The 14,031-nt window shown below is 46.3% G+C and overlaps 1 protein-coding gene across 1 annotated transcript in view; it reads left to right on the plus strand.

Annotated features, from left to right (window-relative positions):
• Positions 1-2,346, plus strand: part of ADRA1D (adrenoceptor alpha 1D) — a 49,900-nt gene extending 47,554 nt beyond the window's left edge. The window contains exon 2 of the mRNA XM_035103101.3: positions 946-2,346. Coding sequence (XP_034958992.1) covers positions 946-1,520 — 575 coding nt within the window. The 3' untranslated portion in view covers positions 1,521-2,346. The remainder of the gene's footprint in view (positions 1-945) is intronic.
• Positions 2,347-14,031: the final 11,685 nt, after the last annotated feature.

A 14,031-nucleotide genomic window follows, 5' to 3' on the forward strand; every position in this document is an offset into this window, starting at 1 on the left:
AAATTATATATAATAAATAAATATATATAATTCCCATCTGATTGGGTTGCCACTCTGGGCGGCTCCCAACACAATACTAAAAACACAATAAAACATCAAACATTTAAAACTTCCCTTTAAAGGGCTGCCTTCAGATGTCTAGAAGGGATATTTACAGTAGATTCAAGCATTGCTGGGGATTGGACTAGATGACCATTGGGGCCCCTTCCAACTCTACAATTCTCCAATTGTATAATTCTATGATTTTGTGATGCTAAGAAGGATAGAAGTACCTAAACTGTATAGACATTTATTCATGTATGCAACTACAGCGTCGAGAATGTTGCTTGCCCAAAAATGGAAAGAAGTCCCAGCAAAGGAAAAATGGATACAAAATCTTATGAAATATGCAGAAATGGCAAAGCTTACCAGAAGAATAAGAAATTCAGAGAACAAACTTTTTATAAAAGAATGGAAATGGTTTATTGAATATTTACAGATAAATTGTAAACAGTTAACAATACTGGCAGGATTACTGTAATAACCTGCAGCTACATAAGATTATCTATTTAAAGAAGGTAAGTAAATGAGTAAGTTAAGTTAATTTGGATATGCAGAAGATATCAAAAATAAATTTAAGAAACTGCAGAAAGAGGGGGAAGGAAGTCAAGTTTTAAAACGTCAAAATGTCTAAAGACCATTTTTTGCTGTATTGTTTTGTAATTATTAATATTGTGTTTATCAATATTTTCATTTGTATTTTTGTTTTTGTTTTCTTTTTTGGTGTATCAAAAAAATAAAATGTCAAAATGATTGTAAAACCAGTGAAATGTATATATCTGAAAAGTATAATTAATTTTTTAAAATAATAATAAAAAAAGATTCTATGGTGCTAAGGTCCGTGGTCTGACACTACGATGCCATTCTTATGTTCTTGCCTTGCTTTCTCTCCCTTCTCCCGCCCAGGTTCCTTCTTCCCTTCCCTGAAGCCCTCCGGGATGCTCTTCAAAGTCATCTTCTGGCTGGGCTATTTCAACAGCTGCGTGAACCCCATCATCTACCCTTGCTCAAGCAAAGAGTTCAAGAGGGCTTTCACCCGTCTCCTCAAGTGCCAGTGCCGGAGGAGGAGGAGGCCCATTTGGAGGGTCTACGACAACCACTGGCGAGGGGCCTCCATGAACGGGTCCGGCCAAGACTCCGAGAGGGAGCCCAGGTCCAGGATCTCCACCCTCAACGGCTCCTTCATGTTGAACTCGGGCGGCTTGGAAAGAGCCAGCAAACGGAGGACTCTGAACTTCAAGAGGTGGAGGCTCTTTCCCCCTTTCCAGAAGCCCTCCACCCAGCTGAAGGAAAAAATGAACAGCCTCTCGCACAAAATCCGGGGCAGCTCCGTCAAAGGGGGCGCCGTGGCCTCGTACAAGACGGAGGTGGAGTCGGTCTCGATCGGGATCCCCAACGAGTTCATGGAGTGCATTGAGTACCAAATGTATGACGATTTGACGGATTCCGAGTCCTGCGGGCTTAAGGAGACGGATATTTAATTGCCAGCAAGGACCTCTGCCCTTTGGGGTTCTGTTTTCTTTTGTTGATGTCTCTCGTGCAGTGGTTGGCTGTCAAAAGGGGGGCAGGTAGACTCGAGTGGGTGCCCTGGGAGGCGAGTGCAGGAACCCGAGCTTTGAGTGCAAAAGGCCCCATGCTCTGTCCCACCAAGCCATCTCCCATCCAAGAAGGGTCTCAGGTAGCAAAAGCTGGGGAGCAAAGTGTCTCCTCCGCCAGATACCTTGGAGAGCCTCTGCCTGGCCATGTAGGCAATGCTGATTCAGTTGTGTCTGACTCAGGGTAAGGCAGATTATAAACTGTTTGATTTGAACCCAGTCCTTTCCCTCAGCCGTCATCAAATGTTGAATCTGCGAGAGAAGAAGTTGCCACCCATTCCTTCTACCGGGGAAAGTCCACCGGAATGAAAGAGGGTTGGCAAATGCCCGATGTTAAGTCCAGGTGTGGGGTGCCCCATTTTGTACTGGTGCTCAGAATATTGCGGTCAAATCTGCCATGGATCTGGATGGGACCCTTCGAGGTCTACATGGGCAGGTCTAGCTCAACGGATTCCCGTGAGCGTTGGGGTAGTCCATGGAAGAAGAGTTTGTCAGCGCAGGAGACAGCAATGGGGAATCTCTGTTTCTCTGATAGGCAAGGGTGGTGGTCTTGGTAGGGTTGGGAAACCCTTTTTAATCTGTGCCCCCTCCCAAAATACTTGGTACCGGGAAAACCCCAAGTATTTGCCTAGCAACCCCAAAATGCATAAATAAATGGCACGAGTCAATAGACAGGTTTGGGTTTTTTTTCAATAAATTTACCCAACTGTTACTCTTTATTCTGAGCTCGATTGGCTGCAGAAAACTGCCATTTTTGGCCACGTGGAAGCAGGAGAGGTGAGGGCATGTGACCTCAGGCAAGAGGGGGGAAAGAGGGTAGCCAATCAGAGAGCTCACAGAAGCTCCACCCCTTGATCCAGAGGGGAGGAGGAACAGAGTCTAGCACATAATATCTCTTTCATGTCATTGTTGTTTTAAGGGAGAAAGTAAGATGGAGGGAATATCTGCTTGGAGTGCAACTTTCTGAGGGACACGAATGCGGCCCCCAAGGCCTTCCTATCAGGCCCTTGAAACAGTCTGCAGGCCACGCCCTCTCCTCAGGCCACGCCCCTCACTGCCCCTGCTTTGCATCCCGAGTGTTTCTGCTTGGCTCAAGTGCGCCCTTGAATTCTGACGATGCCTTTTGCTTCTCTGTATGGAAGACGGAGAGCAGTGTGTGAGAGAGAGTGTGTGAATGTGCGGAAAAATGCCTACTGTACAAAGGTAGCGTTTGCATTCATTGCTCCTCCCATGTCTGCCTCTGACTCCGCCCATTGCTGGCATGCAGCCCTCAGAAAGCTACCCAGCTGGGAAGGCGGACCTCTGTATGAAAAAGGTTGTCCACCCCTGGTTTAGAGAACAGGAGATGTCCCCATTTTCAAAATTTATTCCTGCAACAAAGTGTTCTAGAAGCTTGCTTCCTAATTGGAGTTTTGAAGAACCCAAATCTGATGTTCTTTAGATTTAAAAGAAAAGAAATGCTGAAAACAGCAGGAATCCTAAAAGCAGATGAAATGTAACGTAGCTATGAAGTGAGGTCAAGTCAGTACAGTGGTACCTCGGGTTACAAACACCTTGGGTTACAAACAATTCAGGTTACAGACTCCACTAACCCGGAAGTAGTACCTCGGGTTAAGAACTTTACCTCAGGATGAGAACAGAAATCGCGCGCCAGCGGCACAGCAGCAGCAGGAGGCCCCATTAGCTAAAGTATTACCTCAGGTTAAGAACGGTTACAGGTTAAAAACAGACCTCCAGAACTAATTAAGTTCGTAACCAGAGGCACCACTGAATTACAATAGGGACCTTAAAAAAAAAAAGGTGGGGACCAGGTCTCCTTAATCCGTTTGGAGAGATTGTCAGCTTCACCACTGGACTCATTCACACGGCGAGGAGAATTTAACCACCTTCCCTGGACCCCACAATTTGTAATTGGCAAACTCCCCATTTGGTTAGGGGAATGTGATAAAATTCACTTCGCCACAATGACTGTGTGTGGCAGACAACCAGCCGTCCACATGAGCCCACATTGCTATGATTGTCTTTGTATGGTGGCCCAAATGACTGTGAGTTGATGACGGTCACTCAACGGTGAGGGGAAATCACTCTGCATATGCTCATGCATGGAAAGCAATCCCCACCCCACCCGACTGCCAGAAATCTTATTTAGCCAGCTTGGCGTCTCTCATTGCCCACGTCCTTTCAAGTGACTCTTTGTGGTCATAAGGACTAGAAACTTTAAGCAAGAATGAAAGCAGGGGTTCGGTGGGAGCACAAGTTTGTTGCCCAGCACCCAGAATTCTGAGAATGTTTAGATTTGCACAAAACGGAAGCATCGACCAAAGAAGGAAAAACTGGTAGGCCTTGCAGAGGTTTCCAGCTTGATTCAATCTCTAAACTGAGGTTTACAGTTGCATTTTATGGGGAGCAACTGTGATTTTACAATGAGAAAAGCAGAGGGAGGGGGAGGGAGGGGGGAGGGAAGGAGGGAAGGAGGGAAGGAAGGAAGGAAGGAAGGAAGGAAGGAAGGAAGGAAGGAAGGAAGGAAGGAAGGAAGGAAGGAAGGAAGGAAGGAAGGAAGGAAGGAAGGTGGGACAGCAAGAAAGGGCTGTATGTACATTTTTCTATTCCCTTTTCTCTGTGCTGTCATAGCACATGCTGACTGGATGAATTTCAGGCGGCCATTCTGGTGTTTATCAAAATATTTTCCCCAAGGCAGCCAATAGTGTCAGGCAAAAACTGGCCCTGATTGAGCTCACACAACTCCATCTGGTCTGCGTGTGTTTCTGAGATAACACTTGCCAAAACTAATGCTTGGAAAGAACCGGTGACTGCATGCAGATCCTCTGAACCCCCAGATTTGCTAAATCACTGGGGGAAAAATCCCAATAGGGCATCTTGGATCGAAACATGATTCCTCCCCCCTCACCACCCCATTTCCTTTTTCATTTGGACCTGGGTGGCAGCCAGCAAATCAGGACCCATAGCAACTGTGAATCAAACCCAAGCGCTGAAAATAGCATTGTAGCCATTGAACGCCGCCTGTAGTTGTTTTCATAAGGAAACAACTTTGACTGGCCATCAAAACCCTGGTGGCGCAGAGTCAAAATTCCACTTGAGGTCAATGGGAAAGTTTGAATGTAGAATTAAAAAAACAAAAAACCCGTTAATGTGGAGTACTACTAAAATCTGTGGATTTCTGTTGATTTGGGATCAAAACAGATAGCGTCCATGCAATGCACAAATTTCTGTGCATGATGCTTCACAAACATTGAGGTAATAGTCAGGATGCAATGAATATTCTCTAGTTTTGCTTCTTTCCCCCCCCCCTTTCCCCCACCAAGCTAAAGATAGACATTTTGGTGGGTTGGAAAGATGTATTTAAAAACACTGGAAATTACCGGACATTTAGTCAATCCTGCCCAAAGATACCATGCTGTGAGCATGATGATGTCACAATGCTATATAGCCAATGGTATTTGGCCATGTGAGGACATAACCGAGGGCAACTGAGGGCAATTATTGGGTGCCATGAGGGCAGTGCTTCCTGGATTACTCTCTACTAGGAGAGCTTAATGGGAAGCTTTTGCAGGCAACCATTCTTTTCCCATGACATGAAAAGCTTCTTTAAGATGGGTTTTCCTAGGCAGCAATATATATATATGGCTTTCCTAGGCAGCAATATATATATATGGCGGATGTTGCACAGTGAGTGGAGGAGATAAATCAGGTTCGTAACAGGAATACTAAACATATGCTCTCTCCTGGAGCATTGACTGCTGTGATAACAATGCATACACAATTGGGGAAGCAGCTCTTTTCTAGTAACAACGAACTGTTTGCAGCTTTGCTAAGCCCCCGTGAAACACTTAAAATTTGTTAACAGAATCCCATCCTGCCATCTGTTGCCACAATTGTACTTTGATGCTGCTCTGTTTTAAGCACAGAGAGTGCAAAAGAGAGATGATACAAAGTGGTCAGCTTGTACAGTATCTGGAGAACTGTGTCCATTCCTAGATGCAGAATTGTGGCGTTGGAAGGGACACAATGGATCATCTAGTCCAACCCCAAAGATGATGAAAGGGAAATAAAACAAAATAAACATAATGATATAAAACCTGGTCAGCTCATATTAAAAATGCAATTAAAATCCAACTGAAAATAAACATGCATACAAGTTGATGTAAGCCCTCCAGAGGCCCAAATTGGTATCTACCCAAGACAGGCGTTCATAGAAAATATGTTTTCAAATTTAGCCAGGGTGTGGTGAGGTCCTCAGACTGTTGCTTAATCGATGGTGGGTATTTATTCTTTCAAGCACAAACTTAAGGTCTTTAAGTGACCATAGCAGCTCAGAAAATCTACTTTAGTTGTCCTGATACAGGAATGTGATTGAAAAGTACACAAACATCTGCAAATATCAAAGGTTCTGCCAGTACAAAATTGATACGAACAGCAACTTCAGACCCAAAAGGAGTATATCTGGTGGCATTTTCCACATCACAACTCCAGCATCTTCCTGTATCAGACAATACTTCTTATAAAGACATTGTGGAGCCCAATACACCCCAAACATCCATTTTTGCTGCCTCAGTCTCAATTTCAGATCAAGGGAAACGTTCCATAGATCCTAAAGCAATTTTCCATTGTTTAGCTTGCGTAAAGGTAAAGGGACCCATGACCATTAGGTCCAGTCGTGACCGACTCTGGGTTGCGGCGCTCATCTCACGTTATTGGCCGAGGGAGCCGGCGTACAGCTTCCAGGTCATGTGGCCAGCATGGCAAAGCCGCTTCTGGCGAACCAGAGCAGCACACAGAAACGCCGTTTACCTTCCCGCTTGGAGCGGTACCTATTTATCTACTTGCACTTTGACGTGCTTTTGAACTGCTAGGTTGGCAGGAGCAGGGACCGAGCAACGGGAGCTCACCCCGTCGCGTGAATTCGAACCGCCGACCTTCTGATCAGCAAGCCCTAGGCTCTGTGGTTTAACCCACAGCGTAGCACATTCTAATTCTCTATTCCACATTGCTGCATGTCCAGAGGGGTAGAGCCAGGATGGTAAATAAAGCCCTACAAGGTCCAGTAGAAAGAGTTGGGGATGTTTAGCCTGGGGATGGGGAAGATGGGAAAGAGGAGGCAGAATAGCTGTCTCCAAACATCTGAAGGGCTGCCATGCAGATATGCTGTTGGGCATCTCTCTTGCCTGAGTGCAAGATAGGAACCAACAGTTAGAAATGGCAGGTGAGCAGATTTTGATTAAACTTTGGGAGACATCCTGATGGTAAGAGGTAAGAATTTGCAGTGTGCTAGACTACCTTGGGGGGGGGGCTCTCCTTTACTGGAGGTGTTTAGGCAGCCTGGCTATTGGTCTGAAATAGTATACCCACATCTTGAGGTCAGGTTGGATGGCCTCAAGGTGGATTCCGATGCTGTGGAGTCTGTGAAAATGCTCTCTTGCTAGTTGCTCTGCAGTCTCTTATATGAGAAGGTTCATCGCTGGCTGGCACTCCTTTCCACGGAAAGTAGGAGCAAAGAATCTGCAGGTTTTGGAGGTTCGGAACCAGGTTTCCCTAAAGATCCCCCACACTGAGCGAGAAAGATTCCTGCATTGAAGGGGGCTGGAATAGATGGCCTTTGTGGTCCCTTCCAACTCCTCAACCCCACCCTTGGATTGCGTCAGCAACCCACTGTTTCCGTTGCCTCGAGTGACCAAACATATATGCCTTCATTGCAGCCTCAACAGGATCACATGGATTACCTTCGAATGGGAGATCACAAGAGTGAGCGCCCAGGTTAAGACTAATAAATAGAACTGTTTCTGCTTGCTTGTTATTTATGCGTCAGGTCAACTTCTCGTAAAATGCTGGTGTGTTAAGCCAAGCTTGTGAATACTCAAAAAAGAAAGAAAGAAAGAAGAAGAAGAAGTATCCAGATCACATTGGCCTGCATCCAGGAAAAAATATATATATTGCAAAGTGGTCACATGCCCAGACCTTCTGAGAAAATCCACTCCAGTCAACTGTATCAGTTTAACAATAAATGGAATCAGACCATGAATCCAGGGACAGATACGTAAGCACATGAATCTGTGAATGCATCCTCAGTGAGTGATCCAAAGAAGGGTCATGCAGATGTAGGGCAGAGCTATGCACACGACCAGCGTTGCTCTTGGTCCTTTTGCTGCGGAAAATTCCCACCGCTGAAGAGGCAAGCCTCTGTTTCATTGTTCAGAAGACTCGCCTCTTCTGCAGCGGGAAGGAAAACAGCAGCAGCAGCAACGACCAAATGCAGAGCCCTATGTTGGACCTTGGATGTAACATAGGGATTGTGTATGTCAGATCTATCTGATCCCCAGATTTCCCTCGTCTGCTCAGCACAGTTGATTGAATTCCATACATCACCAAAATCTCACCAATGATACGATAGAGGGAAGAAAGCTTCATCCACTGTAATGCTGGACTGGTGTTTTATAATCTTTCTATTTTATTGTTTACAGATGTGTACATAGGTGTACATTTCCTTTAATGAATCTTTGGATATTTCATGTCTAGTTCCTATTTTCTCTTCCCTCTTTTAACAATCTGCAAGTGTATTTATTAGCCAGAGTGGGTTTTTCCTTCCTGTCATTTGATGCAAACTCTGCTGGATTGGTTTATGTATACCTTTGCAAAACCAGAATGCACATTATTATTATTTTGTTTATTTGTACCAAATACATGCACAACTCTGCCTAAAAAAGAAAAAAAAGGTGCATTGTTTAAGACGTGACGTGTTCCTCTTTATTCATCAGCTCCCAGAAGAGCCTATTGAGTTGCCCTTGAAATGCAAACTCGTCAGACAAAACAGCTTCAGAAATATCAAGGGACGCCCAAAGAGTTATCAGAATACTAATGACATTTCATTACGGGGCACAATCGCTCTTTGCAGCTTTGGACAGCTCCATCAGATTGCAAGTGGCAGGGCCATATTTTTTTTGCAAACAAATGCACTGCTTGATATTATAAAAAAAAAATCTCTAAGCAGTTTGCATAAAAACAAAACAAAACAAAAACCCTAGCATTTTTGAACGCTGTCCCACCTAAAATTCCCCCTGCAGATAGAAAAATAGCACATCAATGAAAGGTCTGCACTAAATCTTTCTCCCGAGTGATGTGTTAGTTTATTACATGCAAGGAGGGTTGTTTTTAACATGGGTGAACACCAGTAAACAGAACCACAACCCAACACATACACACACGCAGCAAGGGAGTCCTGATCCAATGGTTCTTCTGGGTCACAGAACATCCAACATTTCTCCGATGGGCATAGGGATGTCCAGTGCTATTTTTCTAGAAAAAGAGGTGCCGAAACTCATCATGACTATATGGGTGACTATTTCATGGGAGGGATTCAAGTGTGTATCAGAACTTGGGGTTTGTGCAGTTAAAGTGGAGTCTAGCCCTGCGTTGCCCTGGCACAACAAATCCACTTTTTAAAGATGAAAGAAAAAAGAAATTTCAGTTCGGAAAGGGGAAGGGAAATGCGTTGAAAAGTGTGGGGCAAATAAACAGCTAATGGGAAGACGTATAAACGCTATAGCTGCCAAGTCTCCCGTTTTTCACGGGAAACCCCTGGCTTTTATCCTGAATAGAAAAATAATCCTGGAAATCCCCCGGATTTCCTACCTGCCAGGGAGGCTCCATTTCGGGTGCCGCTCTGCCCATGTCTGGGCACCGGAAATCGGGCAGCGCCGGCACCGGAAGTTGCTTCTGCGCATGTCCAGACATGCGTAGAAGCGACTTCCGGTGCCGCGCTGCTGCTGATCCCACATTTTTCAGCGGGAGACTTGGCAGCTATGTTTAATAAACACCCTGCCAGCCAAACAGGATGAATGTGGGATAACTGCTAATTGTCATATAACTGCTCTGCAAGCAAATCAGAACAAATTGTTCAATAAAAGCTGGGTATTATTAACCAACCACCTCATAAGCTTTGTGTGAGAATATCAGGACAAAAAGAAGACTCATTTTCACACAACTTTCCCATAAACGAATCAGAATGAATTGTTCAATAAAGACTGGATATAAACTAAGCTTTGTGCAATCAAATGAGGAGGAATGCTCCATAAATGGGTCATTGGGAGGAAACCTCAATGCTTTTGTCATTAAAGTAATGCCATTGCTCACAATGCTTTTGTCATTAAAGTAATGCCATTGCTCACAAGGATCCTATTGAAGAACAGGACAGATGCATGGATTATGACTGCATCTACCCAAGTCACAACACCCTTGTGAGGTAGGCTGGGCTGAGAGTGAGTGCCTGGCCCAAGGTCACCCAATGAGTTTCAGAACTGAGTAGGGATTCGAACCCTGGTCCCAGTCCAACAGTCTAACCACTATGCCACAGTGGCTGTTCTGCTGCTTTGTGAAAATCGCCATCCTGCTCTTGCATTTGCTGCTGCCATGACTAGAAGGGAGTCATAGATCTGCAGCTGTCATGACTAATATTAACAACAAGCTAAAGATCATTAGCCTAGAATGAGATGGACCCAACAAAGTCATTTGGACGGTGTTAAATTAACCGAGAGCATCCCTCGAGCGGAATACTAAAAGCCCAGCTCCTCCTTTGCTGCTGCAGGAATCGTGATGGGGAAAATCTCACGTGCTTCATCTCCGATACTGATGTTCCATCAATGCCACTGTATTTAATGCAGCAAATTAATTTTGGGGTGTTTTAAGCTGGGAGTTATGTAAGCGATTTAGTCTCACCGACAGTGGCTCAGGACATCTTTCTCTTTGTTTCCATCCCAACCTGCCCTGAAAGCTTGGTGCGGGGGTGAGTCACACTGATTTGGAAACGGAAAAGGAGGATCGAACAATTGGGAAGCGGTTGACCTTCGCAACAGAAATGCAAAACTCCAAAGTCATTGGGGGGGGGGAGCCTCCAGGTTCATAAGTGATATCCCTCTGATACCCATTGCTGTCAGCCAGACAATGTGGGAAGGACGTTGAATTCCTATTTGTGGATTTCTCATGGGCTTCTGGTTGACCACTATGGAAAGAGCATACTGGACTACATAGACTAAGACGTGGGTGACACTGTGGTTTGAACCACAGAGCCTCTTGGACCTGCCGATCAGAAGGTCAGTGGTTCGAATCCCCACGATGAAGTGAACTCCCGTTGCTCTTTTCCAGCTTCCGCCAACCCAGCAGTTTGAAATCACACCAGTGCAAATAGATGAATAGGTACCGCTGTGGTGGGAAGGTAAACGGCATTTCAATGTGCTGTGACTTCCGTCACAGTGTTCTGTTGCACCAGAAGTGGTTTAGTCCTGCTGGCCACATGACCAGGAAACAGGCCCGTCCTAGCTATAGAGGCTAGTGGCGTGGAGAACCACGGCGCCGGGCACTGGAGGGCACTGGAAGGGCGGCAAGTGAGCGCAGGGTTCCAGCGATCTGGCCAGGAGGATTGCGCTCCACTAGCTGAGAGGCTGCGCCATGTCTCTCTCCTTCTCCGAGGACTCCGCGCTGCACCTCCTTCTCGTTTCCCCAGCGCTGGGTTCCGCTCAGTTGAACTTTGCCACCAGCGCACGCACAGCGCCCAAGCAGCTCTTGCTGGTCCCGCGGTTCATGCGCTGGTGGCGAAGCTTCACTGAGCGGAACCCAGCGCTGGGGAAACGAGAAGGAGGCGCAGCGCGGAGTCCTCAGAGGTTAGGGTTAGGGTTAGGGTCCGCTTGGCACTCCCGGGCCCTTGGAGAGGCTCTGGAGGGGGGCGCTGGAGGGACCTAGTGCCAGGGCGCTGGATGGGCTTAAGATGGCCCTGCCTGGAAAGCTGTCTGTGGACAAATGCCGGCTCCCTTGGCCTAAAAACAAGATGAATGCTGCAACCTCATAGTCACCTTTGACTGGACTTAACCGTCCAGGGGTCCTTTACCTTTACCTTTTACCAAGGGTGGGCAAACTGTGTGTCATGGGAGTTGTATTTCAGCAACTTCTGAAGGGCTACAGGTTCTCTACCCCTGGGTCAGGACTGGAGTCAGATGCAGGTCAGCACAAAAGATGCAGGGCTCTATTGTCAGTGAAGCTACCGGTAACTCTTTATTCAAGGAAAAGAAATATAGCCCAGCAACACTTCCCAGAAGGTCTTGCTCCTGTGGAACAGTTGCCAGGACTAAAGGTCCATGCCTTCCACCCTTTCTAAGGCTCCTCCTCTTCCAGGTGTTTCCCAGTTTCAAACTGCATCTGCGCACCTTTGACTTCTGTTCTTTCCAGGAGGAAGGGAAGATTGTCACAGCAGGAGGAGACTCTCTGGATTCTTCTGCAGCTTCTTGACGTCCCGTCCCCCCTTCTGCTTCAGCCTCGGAGTCTGAGCTGCTTCCCATCACTGGCTCTCCCTGCTCACTAAACCCTGTTGCCCTTCTATATCCAACACTTCCTTCCCCCAAATCTTCTCTCTCCAATCTCTCCTCAATGTCCCACCACCAACCCCCTGGCTCTGAGCCTTCTTCCTTGGGGGGTTCCCTTGGGGGTTCGCCGGCTGGTACCTCCTACCACTCCTTGTCATCCAGCCAGTCCAGGGCACCCTGATTTTAAAACAATACAAGCATTGGGCTGGTGTTTGATCACCCTGAGATCTCAAGGCATGCCAGATCTATTGCATCACAATATTTTTTGCTCTTCCCCCAGGATGAGATTCAAGCAGCGGCATAGCGTGATTGGGGGGGGCAGAGGGGGTGTTGCTCTGGGTGCAGAATTTGGGGGAGCAAATTTCAAAAGAAAACTGTAAAAAAAAACAATCAAGCCCTAACCGGAACCACGGGTTAGGGGGTGTAATACTTGCCTTACCCCAGTCAATGGCAACCCATGCTACATCACTGGTTTCCAGCTAGTACTTGAAGCATGATTGCATCCTGATTGAACATGCACACACAAAATGTAATTCCAGTAGCTCCATGAACAAGGAAGATCTTGTCCTACACTCCACGAAGGTCAAACCATCGAGCAAAGCTGCCGTTTGCTCGGCCATTTATCCAAAGTTTGGAAAGTGCAACCTTATTTTTGGATTGCAAGTCCTCCGAGGCTACAGACCCCTCTTGCTTTGATATAAAGCTGCTGCTACAGGCTCTGCAACCTTGGGATAAGGAGGGATGCAGTCAGGAGAGAGACATTAACCGATTGGTGTGAGCAGTCAGTTGCTTTGCCCCCGCTCTTCTCCAGAGCTTACCGTAGTTGTTTTGTTCTTGTGCCCAGGAGATGGCAGCATTTGCTCACTTATGAATCGCTTACTGAAAGGCGGGCACAGGAACAGGTCTTTGGTAGGTAAGAGGTTGTTGTTGTTTGTTGTTTAGTCGTTTAGTCGTGTCCGACTCTTCGTGACCCCATGGACCATAGCACGCCAGGCACTCCTGTCTTGCACTGCCTCCCGCAGTTTGGTCAAACTCATGTCCGTAGCTTCGAGAACACTGTCCAACCACCTCATCCTCTGTTGTCCCCTTCTCCTTGTGCCCTCAATCTTTCCCAACATCAGGGTCTTTTCCAGGGAGTCTTCTCTTCTCATGAGGTGGCCAAAGTATTGGAGCCTCAGCTTCACGATCTGTCCTTCCAGCGAGCACTCAGGGCTGATTTCCTGAAGAATGGATAGGTTTGATCTTCTTGCAGTCCATGGGACTCTCAAGAGTCTCCTCCAGCACCATAATTCAAAAGCATCAATTCTTCGGCGATCAGCCTTCTTTATGGTCCAGCTCTCACTTCCATACATCACTACTGGGAAAACCATAGCTTTAACTATACGGACCTTTGTAGGCAAGGTGATGTCTCTGCTTTTTAAGATGCTGTCTAGGTTTGTCATTGCTTTTCTCCCAAGAAGCAGGCGTCTTTTAATTTCGTGACTGCTGTCACCATCTGCAGTGATCAACGAGCCCAAGAAAGTAAAATCTCTCACTACCTCCATTTCTTCCCCTTCTATTTGCCAGGAGGTGATGGGACCAGTGGCCATGATCTTGGTTTTTTTGATGTTGAGCTTCAGACCATATTTTGTGCTCTCCTCTTTCACCCTCATTAAAAGGTTCTTTAATTCCTCCTCACTTTCTGCCATCAAGGTTGTGTCATCTGCATACCTGAGGTTGTTGATATTTCTTCCGGCAATCTTAATTCCAGCTTGGGATTCATCCAGTCCAGCCTTTCACATGATGAATTCTGCATATAAGTTAAATAAGCAGGGAGACAATATACAACCTTGTCGTACTCCTTTCCCAATTTTGAACCAATCAGTTGTTCCATATCCAGTTCTAACTGTAGCTTCTTGTCCCACGTAGAGATTTCTCAGGAGACAGATGAGGTGATCAGGCACTCCCATTTCTTTAAGAACTTGCCATAGTTTGCTGTGGTCGACACAGTCAAAGGCTTTTGCATAGTCAATGAAGCAGAAGTAGACATTTTT

Source organism: Zootoca vivipara, chromosome Z1 (assembly GCF_965207765.1).
Source record: "Zootoca vivipara chromosome Z1, rZooViv2.hap1.1, whole genome shotgun sequence".
NCBI classification, from domain to species: domain Eukaryota; kingdom Metazoa; phylum Chordata; class Lepidosauria; order Squamata; family Lacertidae; genus Zootoca; species Zootoca vivipara.